The 23,239-nt window shown below is 42.9% G+C and overlaps 1 protein-coding gene across 1 annotated transcript in view; it reads right to left on the bottom strand.

Annotated features, from left to right (window-relative positions):
- RNF32 (ring finger protein 32) overlaps nt 1-23,239 on the bottom strand; it is a 35,358-nt gene that overhangs the window by 5,668 nt on the left and 6,451 nt on the right. Inside the window, exons 4-7 of the mRNA XM_023225369.2 lie at nt 16,828-16,970; nt 13,981-14,013; nt 13,311-13,435; nt 12,364-12,472 (exon numbers count right to left, since the gene is read on the bottom strand). Coding sequence (XP_023081137.1) covers nt 12,364-12,472; nt 13,311-13,435; nt 13,981-14,013; nt 16,828-16,970 — 410 coding nt within the window. The remainder of the gene's footprint in view (nt 1-12,363; nt 12,473-13,310; nt 13,436-13,980; nt 14,014-16,827; nt 16,971-23,239) is intronic.

Below are 23,239 nucleotides of genomic sequence, written 5' to 3'. Positions count from 1 at the left end.
TTGCATCATGGACAAGTATATGGTCAGTTTTTATAATGGTATCTTTGTACTTTGAAAGGAAATATGTGCTACAGTTGCTCGGTGTGGTGTTCTACACCATTCTCTCCAATAAATGCCTTTGCTTTAAAATCGCTTTTGTCAGGTATCAATACATCAGCTTTCTTCTGTGAAGAGTTTATGTGTATATTATAGTACGTATCATATATGATACACACTCACACACACACACAGTTCTTATGTTTTCAGGCATCTCCTCTGAGTAACACGTACATAATCTGGTTGCTGGAGCACTCAGTCCACTTTGTATTGTTACTGACACACAAACGGCACACCTATCCTGCTCTGTGCCTTCCATCTGCCCTGCCATTTTTTAAAATTTTGCTCTTTTCAATTAAAATTTTCTATTCTCTTTACTATTTTGAAGGTTAAAACTCTTGTTTCTATTCTTTTAGCTGTTGCCCTAGAAGTACATACTTACGTTATTAAGGTCTAAATTGGAATTTTTATCCCTTGAACCAATACAAGGATCTCAGCATACTTCTTAATTTTCCTCTCCTGCTTTATGTTATTTTTGTCATAAGCTCACTCTCTCTCTTTTAACCTGAGACATGCTTATTCTTGTTTGGTGGAATCAATGTCTATTAGATTTACTCAAATTTTTACCACTGACTTCTCAGATTTCCTGTCTGGGACCATTTTCCTTCCTCATGCAATGCATCCTTTAGAGTTTCCTTTACTGAAGACATTCTGGCAGCACACTCTTTTCATCTGATGGCTTTTCTTTTGCTTCTCTTGTTGAATGTAATTTTCATTTGGTTCCTATGGAAGTCTAGGCTGATGGTTAGGTCTCTTCCGAAACACGGAGATGTCATCCCACCTTCTGCTGTTCCCACTGGGAAATCTGCAGGGTTGCAGGGTTTGCCACCGTTTTTCCTCGTTCCTGGCCACTTCCAAGATGACTCAGTGCCTCCTGTTCTGCAGGCTCACTAGACACTTAAACAAAGTCATATTGGGCTTCCTTGGGCTTCTTAAATCTGTGGCTTGCATCTTCAGATCTGGGAAATTCTTAGCCTTTGTTGCTTCAAGCCATTGCCTCTGTCCCAGGTGTTCTCTTTTCTCTTTGAATTCTGACAGTGACACTGAACCCTGCACCACATCCTTTCTCAGGCAAGTCACTTCCCTGGACCCGCCTTCCCAGGGGATATGGAACACAGGGTCCCCCTTGCAGACCTGATTCCTCAGTGAGCTGAAGGCAGGGCTTGGCTAGAACCTGTGTGTATCAAGAGCCAAAGTGAAAACAGTAGAGCCAGCCGTGCTTAGCATCCAGCTCTTCCGGAAAGAAGGATATGTGTGTGCATTAGGGGGTGGGAAATTCCAACTGTGTACTTTTTGGTGATTCCACGTATGAATTAAATGCTCTTATATTTGCACTTAAAACTGACATTCTGGTGTAAAGATGCGCTGTGAAAGTCATAAAATGTATAATTTAATTTTTTCTTAGAATAACATTAAATAGCAAATAAAAAATGCTACATGACCACTGGAGAGAGAGGCCACAGAAGCACATAGAGCTTTATACTTTTAGTACTTGGACGGCACTTTCCCCATGTTTTCTCTTTCAAACAGGGATCTGTGTTTTCATTTTCATGGCACTAGGCCATGCCTGCTGCCTTCCTGTCACCTGGAACACAGTTCCCCAGCCCCGCACGCTGCAGCCCCAGCTGTGCGTCTCACGTGGTTATTCTGGGCCTCCCCTCCATGGGCACGCCCTGCGGAGGCTCCCAGGAAGCCCCTGTGCTGGAGGGGCCGAGTCATGGCCCTTTCTCCCTGGGAGTCCCCAGCCCTGCCCTCTTCACCCTCTTTGGTCTGGGTCCCAGCTGCTGACCTCGCACCCCCAGGGCTCTGAGGGCAGTTTCCAGTTTTCATGTGGCTGCAGGTCGCCCTCTTGAAAATGACCTATCTGCTCAGCGCCCAGCTCAGGGCCTCACAGTGGTCTGGGTCCTGGAAGGGTCACCTGTGCCCAGCGGCTCACACTCTGCCAGCCTGCCCCTCCCAGACGCCAAGCCGCGCTGCCCTCTGCCTGGACAGAGGTTCCAGGGAACGGCACGGTCCCTCCATTTGGGTTCAGGGTGCGTCTCCTCAGACATTTCCACCTTATTTCAAACATCTCACCCCCACTTCACTCTCTCTCCCCTTCCTCTCTTTGTATTTTTCTTCCTGGCACTTACTACTTCTTGAAAATTTTAACAAAATATTTTATTTATTGTCTCTCCCCAGCTCCCTGCAGGAAGGGTGCCCTGCAGCAGGCGGGAACCACCCGAGTCGCCTCCACAGGCACCTGGACAGGCACGGGCTGGGTGCTCACACCTGGGCCCCAGAGGTGCTGGTCAGCACCCCCTTTACAATGAAGGCTCGCAAAGTACACAACTCCAAGTGCCGGTCCATGAAAGCAGTTCACATAGACTTTTAATATAGTTAAGTCTAATTTATATTTTAATATCCACTCACCCTATGTAACCAAATATCATTTTTACACTTATTAACAATACTTTTTTCTTTCTTAATTTAAGAGGAATTAAAGCATTTCCTCAATGAGAAAAACAATTCCCTTTATATGTAATGGTGGTTAAAGACTATTAATATGCATTTTAATCAATCTAAAGTAAATAATTTTAACTTAAATTTACCACTTACAGGATCCACACGGTGAATGACAACAATTTCTAAAGGGGCTGGGGTGAAAAGAGTTGGGGAAGTGCTGAGCTGCCATGGAACAGGCACTGCGCTAGCCCGAGGGTCTGGGGGACAAACACTGGTTCCTTTAACAAAGAGCTCCCGTGTGGCAGGAAAAGCCCCGCTGACGACGGAATGCGATGGAATGTGTGCTGCTGTGGCACCGGACTCGGGGAGACCCGGAGGAGGGAGGGAGGGAGGGAGGAATCGCCAGGCTTCTTGGGAAGTCAGCCCTGGGCCGATGCAGCCGGTGGGACAGGGACCTGGGAAGGAAGGAGGACACAGGCAGAGGGACCATGCAGGGGGGCAAGACCCACAAGGGCAAGTCACTGGAGCCCAGCCCCACCCACCTCCCTCGACAGCCTCTGTCCTCTGGGAACGCTGTCCCAGGTCACTCCCCACGGGCCACCCTCCTTCCTTCTTGTTCCTTCCTTTCCTGTGTGAATCTTAGGGTCTGGCCAAACTTGTTGACTCAGTTCAGTGAATCACTGTTAGATATTTCTGTTTCCTTGACTGCACATGAATGGCTAGTGGGATCCATGTGTCCCAGGTACCTGGGCTGGAGGTGACCTCTCTTCTCTGAGCTCTCACAGGGCACTGCTGCTGCTTTCATTCCACACACGTCAGCTGCCCAGTGTTAGCTTTTTCCTGTGTGCATTGCTTATCTCCTTGAATGACTGCCTTAGATTCAGGGGAGCACCAATTCATCTTTGTAAGGCCCTTAGCATTCAAGAAATTTTGACTTTAGGTTCGCAACAGATGAGAGATGAGAGCAAATATATGCCTCAAATGTACATATTCCAAAGGAGTGCAGCAGAAATCCTTTTTGGGGGAACTGAGAAAAAACATTGCCTACCTAAAATGGTTTTCAAGTTATTTCCAGTGTCAAAATGCAGTAAAACATCAACTTTAGCTTATAATCATAACATTGACATTAGCTTATTAATAAATATACTGAAAGTCCTTTCCTAGGCATTTATGACAAATTTAAAAAGTGAACTGGGATGAATATTCTTATAGCTTTGAGTATTCAAAAGTCAGCAAGGGTGGTACTTGTAAAAGTCAACATTTATTAACCGTTGTAGTTAATTCAAAGTAATATTCTGTGGTTAGCTACTATTAAATATTTTTAATTGTCAAATTCTTCTGTGTGCAACGTTCTTTATTCCTTTATTTACTCCCTCACTTTTCATGTGGGTTAGATGACCTTAGTAACTGAAAGGGCAAGAACTGTCAAAAACAAATGACAACTGATTTCTAGTTTTTAAACAAATGGTTGATATTATGAATTCTACAGAAACAGACAAAATACCTGAACATTTTCAATTTTACAAAGAATGAATGTCTTAATGTATTTTTCCTTTTAAGCCTCACATTTCAGATACTTGATAAACTAAGTAAGAGTTTGAGTTATTGATATGTAAAACAATTACTGGTCATTTACAAGTAACAAGCTGGCTAAACATTTTTTAAAAATATACTAACAAAAGCACCCAGGTGAACTCTGTCTACCCAGGAGGGCTTTTTAAGTGATCCATCTTGATGTCAGCAAATTGCTTACTAATGTGTTGACTTATGGCCGCCCTCAAAAGCAAAATGAAAAGCCTGGAATTTACAGCATATCAATGAATCAGTTGATAAGCTTTTACTGGTTTAATATCCTTCCAGTCCTGCTGCTTGGAGCCACTTCAAGTTAGCAACAGAATGTTTGCCATCTCTATGTGATAAAGGAAGTCAAAGGACTAAGCAAACTTTAAGACCATTATGCTGTTTGGTGAGATGTAAATGAAAAAAGTCAGAGAAATCTTGTGCTGGAGGGTGTGGGAGCCAGCAGCCCCTAAAGCTGCCCCAGCATCTGACAAATCACTCACCCCACTTTCTAAACAATGTCCGGGACTTTTAGCTGGGGTGGAGATAATATAATGCACTTGAGAAGTTTTAATTGCAGCAATAAAAGACCCTACCTCAATCATATGACATATGCTAGCAGAGTTTCCAGATAAGGATCAAAGGCAGGCAGGCCCAGCCGCTGCATTCTGGGCACCACTGTGGACTTTCTGTACACACGGTGCTAGGTATTAGCAGAACCGCTCGAGTGACCTTTCCCGGCCTCTTTGATCTGCGTTCCTCAAAACCTGAATGAGTAAGTGTACGAGGACTACTGTATCATCCCCAGACAACTCAAACACCCTCTCTGACAAAGGCATTTCTGAGTGAATTTTTATTCTCTGACACTCACCTAAGGGTACAAAACTCAACATCTGACCTTTTCAGTTCTTACCACAAGACTTCAACATAGCTGAAAGGACCTACATTGTAGCACAACACACTGCTGTGGCTGGGTTTTGTTAGGAATGTGTCAATGACATCTTAGAGTTGTGAAAAGAAACCTGCAGTGTATGTAAGCATTCCTCTTCCAGAAAGAAGGCCCCCGTGTTTCACTCGGCAACACCCGAAAGGTGCATGAAAACTGAAGAAAACACTTCACTACCTCTCTCTGTAGTAGAGGAGTAAAAATGCAGGAACAAAGTTCAACAAGCAAAATAGATTAATTTATAAAAACAAAATGGCTTGGGCTAATCTCATCCTGAGTATTAAAAACATATCCCTCTTGGTGAGATCCTAAAACATAAGGGGAACAAACACTTCTAATCAGCTATGTCTAAAAAGATCGAACTATTATCCCTCCTTGCCCTTCTTTCTATTGATTAGACTTCTCTTTCCCTAAAGGCAACTCATCTTCGATCGAAACCAGTGGCTCCCAAGTACAGCAAACAAGTTTTCACATATCTGCCAGCCAAGAAAGAATCAATTCAAGGGAGTGAAACATTTATAAGGCCAAATGTCTGCAGTGTGAAAGGAATATCCTTTAGTGTGCGGTCAGGTACTTTTTTCTTTTCTGGTGTTCAAGGGTCTTTCTTTTCTGAAATGATTCTGATCATTCTGAATGATGGTATGTGGTGTTTTGCTTTTTCCTCTAACTTGGTGGGATGAGTTTAAAAAGCTGGCACTGACTTCGTTGAAGCCCCAAGTTTCTCTAGTAGTTTAGCAGCGTCCAGAAGACGGAAAAGCCCTGAAGCTGGTCCTTATTTAGTACACATTTTTAGTTCTGAAGAACTTTTGGAAACATAAAGGAATAAATGTAATGAGAAAATGAAGACTGAGCTGAGAACCTGAGACCAACAGTTATATTTTTATTTTAAATATCTTAATCTGTGATTTCTAGAAGCTTAAAAAGCCTCGTTTTACTTATAATCTGTTAACATTTTTATAGGTACTTGAAAGCAGTTCAATTCTTTTTTTTTTACTGAAACATATGTTTGTTTCTTGGTGAAAATAATAAAATTATGTTTCTATCATTGGAAAAATGACATTTTCACATGTTACACCCAGATTAAACTGGATAAACTTGATAATAGTATACTATTACGCTAGATAAAAAGACTGTTCTGTGGATGATGATGAATTTCTCTACTAAGATAGGGTCTGTGTATTATTTGTCTCACATTTATTATTAAGCTCTTCCAGTTTTGAGCTGTCAAATATTCTACTCATATGATTACATCTTTAAAAAAGAACAATAAAATGGATGCAACCCCTAAACATGAATATATAATATATACGAAGAAATTCTCCACTTGTACTAAACATGTAAATCAAAATGATCATTTTGCCTTGTCAACCAGGACAAATTACCACCTAGTGTGTTCTTGCAATGTTTTTCTTTTTCTTTTTTTTTGGATGGAGTTTCACTCTTGTCGCCCAGGCTGGAATGCAATGGTGCGATCTTGGCTCACCGCAACCTCTGCCTCCTGGGTGCAAGTGATTCTCCTGCCTCAGCCTCCTGAGTAGCTGGGATTACAGGCATGCGCCACCACACCCGGCTAATACTGTATTTCTAGTAGAGAAGGGGTTTCTCCATGTTGGTCGGGCTGGTCTCAAATTCCCGACCTCAGGTGATCCGCCTGCCTCAGCCTCCCAAAATGCTGGGATTACAGGCGTGAGGAGCCACCGCGCCCGGCTCTTGCAATGTTTTTCTATAGCCTTGCCTTCAGAACACTGTAAAAGCCACTGTGGCAATCGTGCAACGTACCGTTTGCATCAGAGCTGAATCAGGTCCAAGCTCTCTCCCAGCTCTCTGAACTGCACACGTTCTATTAGGATCGTGGTGTTTTGTTTGTTCCCTCCTTATCTCCTCTGACTAATAAAGCACAGGCAGAGAGCAGGCACCCACGAAGCTATTTGACTCTATTAATTCCATGTATCCATTAAAATGTTTTTAAGAATGTAATCCATGTGGAATGTTTTTGGCAGTAAGGTATAAAGCAGTGTTCTTTAATCCCTCTTCACGTGAATGAACTCAATTTCCCAACTGATTTTTCTCAAATAATGTTTTTCTCCAATGGTCTGAAATACCTTCTTTAGTACACTAAAATTTCCTGTATGCTGAGATGTGTGACTTAATACTGTTTCACTGTTTGTCTATTATTCCCCAAGAATCTTAGTTGCCAAATTTATATATTTTGATATCTAACAAGGCTGTTCTAGCTCATCAATCTGTCTTTTAAAAAAATTATTAGCTCTTCATACCTCTTTAGATAAACTTTAGAGTTAACCTGTAAAATCCCAAATGCACAGCCTATACTACTCCTTTGGGAGTTAGAAACTACATTAAATTTATATAAGCTAAGTGGACATTTTTACTCATTCCAGTGTAAAATGTCTATCATGTTATTCAAGCCTTTTATTCCATCAGAAAAAAATTTTATCAGTGGTACATTCCTTGTTTGGCTTATTTTAATATAAATATAATATAAAATTGTAATATACACGTATGGATTTATATAATATACATATGTACACATACATGCACACACATATATTTTGTTTTCATGTGTTATTGGCAAGGATTGGCTCAAGTGTGATGACAAACGAACCTAGTTTTCTTTACGATTTTACTCTCTAAAACAAGGTGTTTTTCGTATTTAACACATAGTTTTTACTGTGACAAGGAAATTTCATTCCAGTTCTAATGTCTGTCGTTATTAAGAATGGCTGTTAAATTTTATTTAATATCTTTTCAGTAAAAACTGAGATGCTCATATAATTTTTTTTCAGTCATTTCATACTTTAAATTTCTTTCCATGTTTGCTATTTTTACAGGAAGTAATTTCAATTATATTTTCAGTTCTAATTGCATAAAGTTGTATACAGCAATTTTGTAATTTTAAAATGATTTCTATTTATATGGGTATACCTCTCTTTCTGTGTATCTACAGAAAAGCACCATCCCAGTTCAAGCAGTCAGGCAGAGACAGAGAGAGAGAAAGCCCACGCAAGAGAGTGAGACCGTGCCCGTGCGCACACGCAATTCACTTTCCTGAGTCCACTGATGCAAATGCTCAGTTCATCTGGAAATACCTCACAGACACACCCAGAAATAATGTTTAACCAGATAACCTGAGCATCCCTTAGCCCAGTCAAGTTGACACATAAATTAACCATCACACCTGGGTAATGTGACATTCAATAACCTAGTTCGATAATCTTTCAGATTCCATTAAACATGCAGGGCATCCTAAAATTGTAGATTAACATTTCCGAGAGGGTTCCCTTTACTCACAGAATGAGTTTATTCAGTTGGAAAGGTAGAAAAAAAGCATCAAGGCCGGGCGCAGTGGCCCAAGCCTGTAATCCCAGCACTTTGGGAGGCCGAGACGGGCGGATCACGAGGTCAGGAGATCAAGACCATCCTGGCTAACACGGTGAAACCGTCTCTACTAAAAAATACAAAAAACTAGCCGGGCGAGGTGGCGGTGCCTGTAGTCCCAGCTACTCGGGAGGCTGAGGCAGGAAAATGGTGTAAACCCGCGAGGCAGAGCTTGCAGTGAGCTGAGATCCGGCCACTGCACTCCAGCCCGGGTGACAGAGCGAGACTCCATCTCAAAAAAAAAAAAAAAAGAAAAGAAAAGAAAAACAGCATCAGATTGTGAGGTCATTTGGTAAATGATGAAGAAGTGGTCTTTATTATAAAGGATGGCCTTTGAGTTCTACTCACATAGGTAAATACGCACACAGGGCATGGACCCACACAGGCAACTACTACCCACTGCTAAGATACTGTCTTACAGTCGGTTCAATCTTCATTTATTTAACATGAGATTTGAGTTTACAGATTTCAAGTGTTTATGGCCAAATGGGATAAGTGAGCAACAGTTACATGATAGGATGCCTATTCATGTAACAAACGATGAGTATAACCTCACTATGATGTGTGTGTGTGTATATGTATACATCTCCTGTCACTCCCCACCTGCACACTTGAAACTGGAATGAGGTAAGATTACAGTTCAGGGGATAACACAGTCACTTGTATTACGTTTAAGGTGGCAGTTACTGATAATACAGACACGCTGACATCTACAACCCATCATTGACTCATAACATGAACGTAGTAGGCCGAGCACTTTGGAAACGAAATGGAATAAAAATGACCACAGTGTGGTGCCTGTGGTAACAGTAGATTTTGCTTTGTGAAAGTTATGTTTCTGTTAAATGTATACATGTGGCGGGTCATTGCTATAAGCTAAAAATAAAATCCTGGCCGGGCCATGGTGGCTCACACCTGTAATCCCAGCACTTTGGGAGGCCAAGGCGGGCAGATTACCTGAGATTGGGAGTTCAAGACCTGCCTGGCCAACATGGGGAAAGCCTGTCTCTACTAAAAAATACAGAAATTAGCTGGGCATGATGGCAGGTGCCTGTAATCCCAGCTACTCAAGAGGCTGAGACAGGAGAATCGCTTGAACCCAGGAGACAAAGGTTGCAGTGAGAGAAGATCGTGCCACTGCACTCCAGCCTGGGCAGCTGAGGGAGACTCCGTCTCAGAAAAAAAAAAAATCCTAAGGCCCCAGCAACAGAATGAACCCCCTCTTGGCCAAGGAGGCCCTAGGACAGCCTTAACAATGGAATTTCCAGCCACAATGGAAAGAAAGGGGAGGCGCCCTTCATTATGCCCACGCCTTGCCGGAGTTTAAGCTCAAGCGACCACTATCCTGTTAAAAGAGGTGATAAGGCTGACGACAGTCTGAGGCAGTAAGAAACCAAATTACAAACAAGACCTAACGCTATACCCGGCAAGAGACAGCCACGCTGCAGGCCATCAGTCTTGCTACACAGCATCCTCAACTTAGACATTCCCTTCTGCTGACTCCAGCACTTAAAGCCCTACTCCTTCAACCAACTGCAAATAAAGAATCTCTGAATCCACCTAGAATCTGTAAGCCCCCATTTCAAGTTTCACGCCTTTCTGGCCAAACCAGTGTATAACTTCCATGTAGTGATTGATGTCTTTGCCTGTAACTCCCCCTGCCGCCCCTGACCTTAAAAAGTATAAAACCAGACCGTAATCCGACCGCCCGGGGTGCACTTTCTCAGGACTCCTTGAGAGTGGGTTGGTTTCCCGGCCTGCAGTCACCCATATCAGCTCAGAATCAACTTCTTTAAAATACGTTACAGAGTTAGGTTTTTCTCTTAACATTGTTTAGAAGATATTTCTTATTGTGGTTGAGGAAAAGTCTGAAAGCCACTGCCCTAGCCTGTGGCTCTTGCCTGTAATCCCAGCTAACTGGGAGGCTGAGGCGGGAGGTTCACTTAAGCCCAGGAATTTCAGGCCAGCCTGGGCAATATAACAAAACCCTGTATAAAAATGTATAAAAATAAAAAACAACTTACACAGTTTGTTCTTAACATACCTCCCTACCACGCCTGCAAAAAATAAAAACTCAGTTTTCCTTGTCAGTTTCTTCCCAGATAATTGAAATCTTCTGAGATCATCTTAAAAGCCCCAAAGGAAAGACCGTATTTGTAATATAAAAGCTAGACTATCAGTCATGCTTCTGTTCTTCTTGATCTCTTACATGGTATTGTTTAAACACACAATAGAGGTTTAGAGAAGACCAAAGAAACTGGAAAAAAACTTCAGCTAGGCTTTGAAAAACTGGCACATTTTAAGCAAGGCAGAGGGAACCAGTAGGAACAGGCAGGACACGTTGGGTGCGGGCATGAGTGTGCTCAGAAGAGCAGACGCGGGGATCAGAGCGGGGTGTGCAGAGCGATGAGGACTCAGGATGAGGGGGCAGCAGACAGGATGAACCAGGGACTTTAAAAAAAAGGATTTGTGGGGAGGTAGGATGGCCACAGGGCCGCGGACCCAACGTCCGGTGGGACAGAGCTATGGATCTGCTTTGTAAAGTTCCATCTCTCTGTGGGAGAGACTGAATTAGAAACTGAGGAACCTGTTTGATTAGGTCTCCCTGCCCTGATTGCTCTTGGTCACTTGCTTTTTATTTTTCATTTTCCTTTTTCCATGAAGCTGAAGGCTGCGGTATCTGAACACCTGAGCACTGAACACTGAAACTTAACCTTCACTGGCTACTTTACAAGATAACACAAGGCACATTGTAACGGTTGCTTCACTTGTTTCCAGCAAGCTGGGCCAGTTCTCCTCCAGTGCAATGCGCTGAGACCACCAACACTTTCAGTGGGCCTTTATCTTCAAGAGTTCGTATAAAATGATGTGTGCACGTGAAAAATATATATATAAGGTAAAATGACTCAAATCTGTAATTAAAATTTTATAAGAGGTGACAAAAAAATCACTTCTAAGAGACAACCAACTATGACATATTAGAAATTACTAAGAGTAGCCCAGAGAACAAGAGTGACTGTCAGCGACTGAGGATAAAAAACTGGAAAGAATGTAAAGAAAGGATGAAGCAATCGTGCATGGCGGTCCTTTACCAAATTGAGAAGGAACACCCGAGATGAACGATCTCTGAAGATGAGAGACACTGCTCTCCGGAAGGAACAGACTGGCCAAACACACAGTAACTCCTCTCCATATTCTAGGAAATGAGTTAAGAGCGATAATAAATACAGAATTTCCAGCACCCACTGTGTGCTGGGCCGTTATAAATGCTACAGCTCTTCTCAGGGTTTCATATGACAGCCTCGGGGCTGCTGCTGTTCGCCTGAAGCCACAGGCTGATGGGGCAGGACGGTCCTTTTCGTATGGGGACAAGGAATGGGAATTATTAAATAAGTCCCCCAAAAGTAAAACTGAAACATAAATAGTGGTTAAGAGGAAGGGCAGACATGGAAGTTAGCTCTGAAGCTCACTGTGATGACCCCATGAGGTACTCAATACAATGGGAGCATGTGGGGGCTTTACTTTTATAGGTGGCTTTCGTGTTCATTACTATGAGATGTGCAGCAGGTGTCTTCATTTACGTGTAGCCCAGGAGATGGGAAAAATTAAGCTGGTTTCCAGTCTTGTGTCTGAAGAGGTAAGTTTACTTAAACAATTAGCACAAAATGGCCAAACAGAAGTTGTTCTGATTTAACCTAATTTTATGATTTAACTAGAAAAGAAAGTCTAAAAGTATTTTACCGTCTAGGTTGGAAAGTCAATTTAAGTTAAATAGGATTTTTAGCAGCATCTCAACCATTTTTAAAAGGCCCTCAAAGTGAAGTAAGTCTCAAAGTCTTACCACCTCTGTTAGCCTTCCTGACCCCAAGTGCATCACCCACACAGAGACCATATCTGGAGAATTCATGATCTCTACCTACCTTTTTTTCAAAGAATTTTTTTCTTAACTTGGCGTCTGTGGGAGGTACTGTTTTCCTCAGGTTTCTGTACCACTTTCTGACAACGTATCCTCTCCAGTAGGCTTGGATTCTAAAACACAGATATTTGAAAATGACGAATTTATGATGACTCTGAACCAACTACTATACTTCAGTAGCTGTTATAAGCCCTGTGCTATACAACGCCCTGGGGAAATTATAGTGGCCAAGAAGAGAGATAAAATCCCACTATTTAAAAAACAGGTTAGGCCGGGAGCGGTGGCTCAAGACTGTAATCCCAGCACTTTGGGAGGCCGAGACGGGCGGATCACGAGGTCAGGAGATCAAGACCATCCTGGCTAACACGGTGAAACCCCGTCTCTACTAAAAAATACAAAAAACGCCGGGCGCGGTGGCTCAAGCCTGTAATCCCAGCACTTTGGGAGGCCGAGACGGGTGGATCACGAGGTCAGGAGATCGAGACCATCCTGGCTAACACGGTGAAACCCTGTCTCTACTAAAAAGTACAAAAAACTAGCCGGGCGACGTGGCGGACGCCTGTAGTCCCAGCTACTTGGGAGGCTGAGGCAGGAGAATGGCGGAAACCCAGGAGGTGGAGCTTGCAGTGAGCTGAGATCCGGCCACTGCACTCCAGCCTGGGCGACAGAGCAAGACTCCGTCTCAAAAAAAAAATACAAAAAACTAGCCGGGCGAGGTGGCGGGCGCCTGTAGTCCCAGCTACTCAGGAGGCTGAGGCAGGAGAATGGCTTAAACCTGGGAGGTGGAGCTTGCAGTGAGCTGAGATCCGGCCACTGTACTCCAGCCTGGGCGACAGAGCCAGACTCCGTCTCAAAACAAAAAACAAAAAACAAACAAACAAAAAACCAGTTAGTTGTCATAGCCTGACCTGTAAGTGTCTGCTTAGCGCCAAATGGGCCTGGCATCCTCACCTGGTCACACACTTTATTCTGAACAGGCGGGCCCCATCGTGTATCACTCGGGTTTGATACTGGTTCTTTCTACAGAGAGGACAGGTTTTCTTATTTGTGAACTTTTCAAAAGCCTGAAGACATGCCTGAAGAAAAATATTTCACTTAAAATTTTACAGTTACTTATAAACGTCTTTACTTCCAATGTTAGTGTTCTAATTACAGTGTTCTTTTCTCCCGTAACTATGAAACTTAGCCCAATTTAGGTTATCAAGTGAGGAAGTTTCATCAGGTGCTACCACCTTCCTCATGAAACCTGTTCCAAAAGTGATTTCTTACAAGAATATACATGCAAAGACATCAAAAACTTCTGAAATCCACTAGCACAAAGGTGAGTCATGCGTGTCTATGGGACCACATGCAGATCGATCATGTGAATTTAGCTGTCACTGACATGCATTACTGACAACAATCTGTTACATAAACATTTGTGGTTCTTTTGTCAGAAAACTCATGATTTTCAAAATAGGATGAATTGTACTGTAGCCTACAGTCATGTTTCTTTAACTATAGATGGTGGTGATGAATAAAATAAATGGCTCTTCTCAGGAGCCTTGAAAATGACCATGGTTTCTCTGCACTGTAAGAGCGATGTGTGGGGCACCTGGGCAGGCGTGAGGGGTGGACTTACTCTGTGGAACACATGGGAGCATGAAAGCAGCACCTGTTCATGAGGAAACAGAACAACCTTGAGGTTTACAAAAGAGAAGCAGCATGAATGCAACAGTTAAACTCCTGAATGCTTAGAAGGTAAGCTGTATTATTTCTTTAAAAATTAAAAAGGCAAATTTATAACTTTGATGTTTATACTATTTATTGTTTGTTTAGCACAGCACAAGTATATACTCTAAACAAGAAAAATTAATGATCTAAAATATCAAATAAACACATGAAGTTTGATATGTAACTATTAAAATAAGTGTATACTTAAGAGCGAAACAATGACAAAATGAGTGTTTCCCTTAGATGCGGGCAAAGACTGCAAACTGGAGGGGTGAGGAGGGGGGCCCGTCCAGTGGGGCCAGGGAAATGCTAAGTAAATACCATTTATGTCTTTGTTCAGCTCAGTTATGCCCCCCAATTTTTGCGAAATCATAGCCCTACTGAGATATAATTCTGACAGTCTTAAATTTAAATAGTAACACATCATGGAGACATAGAGGAGTCATTTTTTTTTAAAATGCAGGGAGTGTGCTCACAAGAAAACTTCACCTTTCTGTGACCCAAATTCCCCACTAAACAGTGATATTCTGACAAATATCACTTTGTCACCTTCAGTGACACCTTCAGTGTCACCTTCAGTGACAAAACACTGAAGCTTAGACCAAATGAAGACGAAGGCAGTGGGTACTCAGTAGAAGGGACAGAGCCACCAGCCCACCAGCGCCAGGCCCTGCGGGCTGCCACACAAAGGCCAGGCTTCCCTTGGGGAGGGGCCGCTTTCAGCAATGGGGAGGAAAGTGGGGGAACTTGTGAGACTGAGCAAAGTGGTGGGGGCAGGCGGAGGGTTTTCCCTTTTTGTCAAGAATCGGACTTGGGTGACTGCAGTCTGGGGCACTCCCGGGCGAGGTTTCAGTCTCAGGCGGCCCCGGATGCCTGCTGTGGGGAAGACTTAACAGTTTTTAAAGTGAATCCCCCCTGCCTTCACTCAATGTATGCTTTTCTTCTTAAATGGAAGAAACACAGAAATAAGTAGAACTCAGAAAGTTGTAAAACCTTTTCTTGAAACTTATTGCCAAGAGTAAGTCTGAATTGAATAAACTCAGTAATATGGGTCCTTTTTATTACCACCGTTGAATAGCAATCTTTTCTATACTTCATTCATCCTTTATAGAATACTTTCCAGTGTTTCCTCAACATACATTCTATCTATACCGAGCAACATTAGACTCCAGCATATTAAAGTGTTATCTTTTTAAATGTCCACAAATATTTCTTATTGGCAAACATTCTCTGATGTAACAAAAATCAAGGAGTAACTGGTGGAAAACATACTAAAAATGGCCTAGAAGGTAGCACTGGATTCCAGCAGGACTCCATACTTTCTAAGCTGGCCTACTACGAACCATTTGAATTATTTTTTATTTCCTCATCTGCTAAATGGGCAGAATGCCTACTATATGAAATTAATTGAAGGCCCTCTGAAATCATTAAATGTTGTAAAAATGCCAACTATTGTTTATAACTAAGGAAAAATCTGAACACGGAAACGATCATTAGAAGTGCCAAATATACAGGATAGGTCCTATATCAAAACCAAATAAAAATAATAGAATTTAGGGAGAAATTTATAAAAAACAGAAAGAAATGTTGGGCAGGGTACACCCTGATGCTCGTAAGATACTAACTTTCACTTTTCATTCTTCATACAGACACTCCAGGCTCGATATTTTAGTATAAGAAAGAGCTTGCTTAGCCAGAAAGACACCCTCTGATTTTATTCACAGTTTTGCTACCTAAAGTACTAAATTATCCTAGACAATTTGTGGTTTTGGGGCTAAAATCTGTCCAAAATACCCAACTTTCACATATGTAAGATTAGGTCCTGATAGAGAAATGGAATAAGTATGTCTAAAGTAACTTATGAATTCAAATTAGTGAATAGAAGTGTAACTGTTGTGAGCTTTCTTGTAGATGAAACTTACTCAAATTCAGCGAAGACTCAAAGAGTTCATTTGCCCAGATTGTAATAAGCCTGGGTTCCCAGGCTACGAACTCCAAGGCTGATTTTAACTGTATTTGCTGTATTTTCTCAGCAAATCTCTGAGGGCCTGCTATGCAGGAAGCATCATGCCACACTCTGTGGGAAATCATTACAGGGCAACCACACACACACACACACACACTTCTGATAAATCTAAGTGTCCCCAACTTCAAGAGACGATTTAGTTAGGCAGACAAAATATGTATAGAAAAAACCCTACATGCATTCTGTCTCTGTGTGTGTGTGTGTGTGTGTGTGTATTATCTGTTAACCCAGAGTAGTATCATCAATCTTACTATGGTAAAGTTTCATGAATAAAAATCATTAAAAGATTTTACTTTTCTTAAAGATTCTCTCACAAATTCTTTGGAGACATTCAAGCACAGTTTGTTTTTTTTTTCCCCCTTTTCTGGCTCAAATCACAAAACAACTTAAGAGTTCCTCTGCTTTCATCCTTCCCGCGCTGGGACACAGCTGCTCCTGGGAAGCCCCCAGTTGTCTGCACAGCCACATGGGGCCTGCTGAACAGAAACATTCCTTTTGTACAAACGTTAGTACTTGAGAATACCAGTCAGTAAACAAACAAAACTATTTAATGAGGGTGTTTAGCTCTTCACACACTTTAATTAATGGAAAAGAAAATGGAAGTGTGTGAGGCTCACACAGGGGGATGAAACTGGGAAAAGGAAGCCTGGAATCTTAGGCTCCAGCTTGGGGCCTCATCCCTAGGAAACAGCCCAGGAGCTCTCTAGCTCACCCTCGTATGCTAAACACCTGAGGACGAAGCTCGAATTCTTCTTTACAGATGGGGCACGGCTGCACCGAGTCCCCTTGCAGGAGGGAGCGCTGTTTCACCTTCTCCCAGTCATCAGATGACAGTGGAGGTGGTGGAGGTCCAATGAGGCCCAACTTCTGTGCTAAAGGAAGACAGCAGACAGCACAGGACAGCAGTTAGAATGTCTTTTAACATATGGCACCCACCTATAATTTTAATGACACCATTTGCAAACAATTATTAACGAACTACATATAGATCACATACTTTATTTCACAATAGAAGCTGTCCCTTGGTATCCACAAGGAAAGTGTTCCAGGACGTCCCAAGGATGCTCAAGTCCCCGACAGAAGATGGTGGAGTATTTGCATACAACCCATGCATATCCTCCTGTGTACTGCCAATCATCTCGATGACCAATAATTTCTAATGCAAGTGCTATGTAAATAGCTGTTATACTGTATTGTTTTTAATTTGTATTATTTTTATTGTTCTATTGTGACTTTTTACTCCTTTGTTAAAATTTTAATGTGTGGCTGGTGGAATCTGTGAATGCCAAACCCACAGATACAAATGGCAGACTGTAGAGAGGATGCTGTTTTCCTACGAGGGCACAGAAGTCAGTGGTAATAATACCTTATGTTTTCAATACATTTATTTTTTATTTACAAAGAATTTCCCACACCTTATTTCATTTCCCAATAATTCAATATGGCAAGCAAGAATGATATCCAATTTTATGAAAGAAAAACTAAGGAATACTAATCGTTCACACGTATTGGCCCAAGGTTCTCCCAGTTCTCACCTGCCTCAGCCCCCAGCACTGTCTCTCCCAGTTCACCTTGCTCTGCCACCAGTGGCCTCTACATCAATCCTGCACCTCCCCTGCTAAAACCTTCCTGTGACGTATCATCATGGTCAGAATAAAGTTCTTATTTCAATAACACATGGGTACCCAGCATGTGCTGACTGGCATCGAGCTGACAGTGCGGTGGGAAACACTCGCCTTGAAAAGCAACCGCAATATCCTCAGGCAAAATACAGGAAGTGAAGTGTCACCTTCTACCACCTCCCCGCACCCCAAAGAAGGGTCAGTGCATACAAAGGCATCGACCTACAAGGATATCTTCAGAAATAGAAGACAAAATGTTACATTAACAAAACATGACAGGAAGCTATGAAGGGACACTTTGAGCACAGAAAGAGCTCTTGGGCTTTTAGAGTAGAAATGTGAACGTGCACTGAAAGGCTGGAAGAGAAAGCTAAGATACAGTCCGGAGTTGCTTAACAACAGGCGATTGTTAAGAAATGTGCCGTTAGGTGACTTGGTCATCTTGCTAACATCACAGCGTTGGTACACACGCTTAGCTGGTACAGGCCACCACATATCAAAGCTACATGGTACAGCTGATTAGACTACACACCTGCACAGCATGTTACTGTTCTGAATACTGCAGGTAACTGTAACACAATGGTAAGGATCTGTGCATCCAAACACAGCAAAGGTACAGTAAAAATATGTATAAAAGATTAAAAATGGTGCATGTGTAGAGCACTCACCATGAATGGAGCTTGCAGGCCTGGAAGTTGCTCTGGGTGAGTCAGTGAGTGAGTGCTGAGTGAGTGTGAAGGCTGAGGACATGACCATACACCACTGTAGACTTCATAAACCGTCTATACTTACACTACACTGAATTTATAAACATGTATTTTCTTCAATAATAAAGTTAGCTTACTATAACTTTTTTACTCTCTAAACTTTTAAATTTTTTAACTTTTTGACTCTTTTGCATAACATTTAGCTTAAAACACTATGTTGTCCAGGCTATAGCATGTAGTGATGTGGTCACAGCTCACTGCAGCTGGTAGCTCCTGGGCCCAAGCGATCCTCCCACCTCAGCCTCCTGAGTAGCTGGGACCAAAGGCACACACTACCATGCTCAGCTAATTTTTTAGTTTATACAAAATATTTCCTTTCTTTATATCCTTACCCTATAAGCTTTTTCTATTTTTCAATTTTTTTTTTTTTTTTTTTTTTTTGAGACAGAGTCTCCCTCTGTCGCCTAGGCTGGAGTGCAGTGGTCGGATCTCGGCTTACTGCAAGCTCCGCCTCCCGGGTTTATGCCATTCTCCTGCCTCAGCCTCCCGAGTAGCTGGGACTACAGGAGTCCGCCACCTCGCCCAGCTAGTTTTTTGTATTTTTTTAGTAGAGACGGGGTTTCACCGTGTTAGCCAGGATGGTCTTGATCTCCTGACCTCATGATCCTCCCGTCTCGGCCTCCCAAAGTGCGGGGATTACGGGCTTGAGCCACCGCACCCAGCCTCAAATTTTTTTTTTAGCTTTTTTGTTAAAAATGAAGACACAAACACATATATTAGCCTAGACCTACACAGGGTCAGAGTTATCAAGATGTCACAAAGTGGTAGAAATTTTTCAACTCCATTATAATTTTATGGGACCACTGTAGTTTGTTGTTGACTGAAACACTGCTATATGGCACGTGACTGTAATCTCACAGAAAAACATATATCAGGAGACAGAAAATAAGAAAATCAAGGGACTGGTCTAGGTGTTGTGACATCTGAAAAACTAGCATTCTAGAAAGAAAACACGGAAAATGGGAAGTAAAAATTTTAAAGAAAATAGTCCAAACCATCTCCCAGAAGCAAAGGACATAAGCTTCTGGTTTGAGAGGGCCCAGCAAGTACCCAGAACATCGAGTCCCATTACTGTGAGAATCTCGGAGACAGAAAGCAGACTCAAAAAAAAAAACAGGCCTCAAAGAAGGATCAGGAATCAGAACTGCATCAGACTCATCCACAGCACTACAGACAGGAGAAGACAATTCCTTCAAAAGTAGGAGGCAGGAAAGATTTCCATATCAAGATTCCTTATTAGCTACAGTGAAATGTGAGAAAAGAACAAAGACATTGCTATGCACGTGAGCTTCTGTATGGGTCTCCTCCGCACTCCCCCAGCGAGCTACTGACAGAGGAGCTTCGCCACCGCGAGGGAAGAAACCACGGAGGAGGCCGCCATGACGTCCAGGCAGAGAGAATCCAAGGAGAGAGTCTGGGGTCCTGGGATGCTGCTCAAGAGGGAGCCCGGGGAAGGGGCCGGGGGAGAGAACCACAGAGGATTCCAGAAGCAACGTCCTCATCCATAAAGTACCCTGGTGTATTTTAATGTATTGAGAGAATGTATTTCTGGAGATTTTAAGGATGAATCAGTGATGAGTGATGATAGAGGAAACTAAAATGTGAAAAAATAAGACATAACTTCAGGGAAAATAGAAAAATGTCTGAGAAGGACATTGTAATATAGAACACCACACTGCTCAGCTGTGAGTGAAGTCACGGAATTGTAACAGAGTAAACACTGAATGTTATTAGTCTAGCCACAAGTTATGAAAACTATGCTAAATCTTGATCTTCTACAGTAAGAAGAGATATCCAGAACTGAAAATTAACAAAACAGCAGCGTAGACATGTTATTTAGAAATATTAAAAATAGGGCTGGGCGTGGTAGCCCACACCTCTAATCCCAGCACTTTGGGAGGCCGAGGTGGGCAGATCACCTGAAGTCAGGAGTTTGAGACCAGCCTGGCCAACATGGTGAAACCCTGTCTCTACTAAAAATACAAAAATTAGCCAGGTGTGGTGCTGCACACCTGTAATCCCAGCTACTCGGGAGGCTGAGGTACGAGAATCGCTTGAACCTGGGAGGCGGAGGTTGCAGTGAGCCGAGATCACGCCACTGCACTCCAGTCCGGTGACAGAGCAAGACTCCGTCTCAAAAAAAAAAAAAAAGAAATATTACAAATAATACCAGAAGAATGAACCAAAGGATTTGAAAATGACTGCCTTAGAGTAATGCCCAAAATGGGTCAGGGGACTGCTACGCTTTCTGTTATAATCCTCATAGAACTATTTTACTTCTGAAACTATGCCCATGGAGCTTCTGATAAGAATCAAGCAGCTACAAGTGTGGTGACCACTATGGAGAATGGCGTGCAGGGCTTGGATGAGGAGCTGTGACCCCAGAGAAGGTCACCTGACCAAAGTGGCATTAAATGGAGACCCGCAGGGTGAAGAGTAACAGCCGTGGGTGAAGGGGGAGGTTTTCCAGACGAGGAAGAGGATGCGCAGATGGCCATTAGTGAGACAGCACTTGGCCTGCAGAGAAACAAAGGAAACAGTAAGACTGAAGAGGCTGAGACTGAGGTTGCAGAGGAGGGACGCTGCCTCAGGCCAGCTCTTTGCCTTTGGCTCAAGGTGTAGGAGCAGGAAGAGACAGGGCCCCCGGCGCCACTCCTCCTCTTCAGGGAGAGACGGGGCCCCCGGCGCCACTGCTCCTCTTAGACCTGGGTGGGCGCTTGCTGCACACTTCAGACTCAGCTATGGTCAATGCCAACTGCTTCAACTTCAAGCACCCACATCTCCCCATCCTGCAAACCTGGCCTTATATTTATAAACTAATCAAGACCTTAGAACGGGAGGGAAGGTAAATAATTGTATTGACAGATTTCAGCAAACTGCTGTGTTCTCTGGCCACAATGCAATAATGTTGAAAATCAGTAGCACGTCCAGCGCTCATCTTGCCTGCGGAACCACACTGTGCATCAGTGGAAATGGGCTCAGCCTCACAGAGGTCTACTGATGGATCTAAGCACGTCATGGAAGTCTCGCTACTCTTTGCCAATTTTTAGACTATCAATGGGCACGTGACATCTCAGGTGAAGCGGAAGGAAGGTCTGTGGGGAGCTTTCTCCCCTGCCTTTCCAGCTCGTCCCTTGTTGTTGAGGACTGACCCTAGGGCTGTGCACCCTCTTGTGTCCATGCACGGGGCAGCAGCTCCCGACGGCAGCACCGGAAGGAGGCTGGTCCCGGCAAATATCAATAAGCCACCAAACCAGAACTGCTGTGAACAATGACACCGTTAAGGCTGGCATCACTTTCAGTGTGTTGTTCGTATACTTGCAGCCAAATGCATCCTAACCCATCACCTCTCCTCACCCCACTTAAAGGAACAAAAGAGCCTCAGGCCCAGATGGTTTTACAATCGAGTTACCCCAAACTTTTAAGGAACATATCATCCCTATTTTCTGTTACTCCAGAATACTGAACAAGAGGGAATACTGCCCAACTTATTTGGTGAAGCTTATATGGCTTTGATAATAAAACCAGACAAGGACAATCATAGTCCAGGGTAACCCATGGTTACACGTCAAATATCCTGAACGAGAATTAGTTACCAGAATGCAACAGTGACTCTGAACAACACCGTGGGCAAGTAGGGTTTGTTCAAGCTCTGCACGAAGATTCAATAGCAGAGTCTGTCACTGTAATTCACGGCACAAACGAACTCAAGGAGAAAACCCACAACATGTTCATCTAAAAAGTTGCAGGAAAAAAGCATCTAAAAAAGTACACCTATTAATGAGTTTAAAAACCTCTAGCAACTTGCTAAAAGGGAAATCCTACAATTAGATAAAGGCCAACAAACAAAACAGAACAATAAACAAAGGGCAAACATCACATAAGTAGGAAAATGAAATGTGTTAGGTTCAGGAACAAGACAGAAATGCTAGGTATTACTACATGTATTCACCACAGCTCAGGAGATCCTGTCCAGATTAAAAACAAAGCAGGGGAAAAGAAGAAGGGGCATAAAAGTAGAAAGGCACAGACAATAAGAATCACTGCAGAGATCAACTGACTTACTCAGAAAACCCCTAGGAGTTGGAGACAAAAAGATCTAAATGGTGTGAGATGCCACCATATTTGTGGATCAGATGATAGCATTGTAAATACGGTATTTCCCCCATCTACAAATCCAATTCGAAAAACATCTCCAGCAGAATTTTATGTAGAAAATGAGGCAGTTTTAGAGGAAAAAAAAAGAGGAAAGGTCTTTTCCTAGCAGCTATTAAGACATATTATAAGACTCTATTAATCAAAACAGTGCAATACTGACATAGAAGCAGAAGCCTTGGAAGGAGAGAACAGAACACACTTTATTTTTTTATTTTTATTTTTATTTTTGAGACGGAGTCTTGCTCTGTCACCCGGGCTGGAGTGCAGCGGCTGGATCTCAGCTCACTGCAAGCTCTGCCTCCCGGGTTTACGCCATTCTCCTGCCTCAGCCTCCGGAGTAGCTGGGACTACAGGCGCCCGCCACATTGCCCGGCTAGTTTTTTTGTATTTTTAGTAGAGACGGGGTTTCACCGTGTTAGCCAGGATAGTCTCGATCTCCTGACCTCGTGATCCGCCCATCTCGGCCTCCCAAAGTGCTGGGATTACAGGCTTGAGCCACCGCGCCCGGCCCAGAACACACTTTAACCTCATTTAACCACGATTTTCCCAGTATCATAAGCAAAACAAACTATGGTGACATCTAAATGTGAAATG

The sequence above is a fragment of the Piliocolobus tephrosceles genome, chromosome 8 (genome assembly GCF_002776525.5).
Source record: "Piliocolobus tephrosceles isolate RC106 chromosome 8, ASM277652v3, whole genome shotgun sequence".
Lineage (NCBI taxonomy): Eukaryota > Metazoa > Chordata > Mammalia > Primates > Cercopithecidae > Piliocolobus > Piliocolobus tephrosceles.
This window is presented reverse-complemented; position numbering and strand designations above follow the sequence as displayed.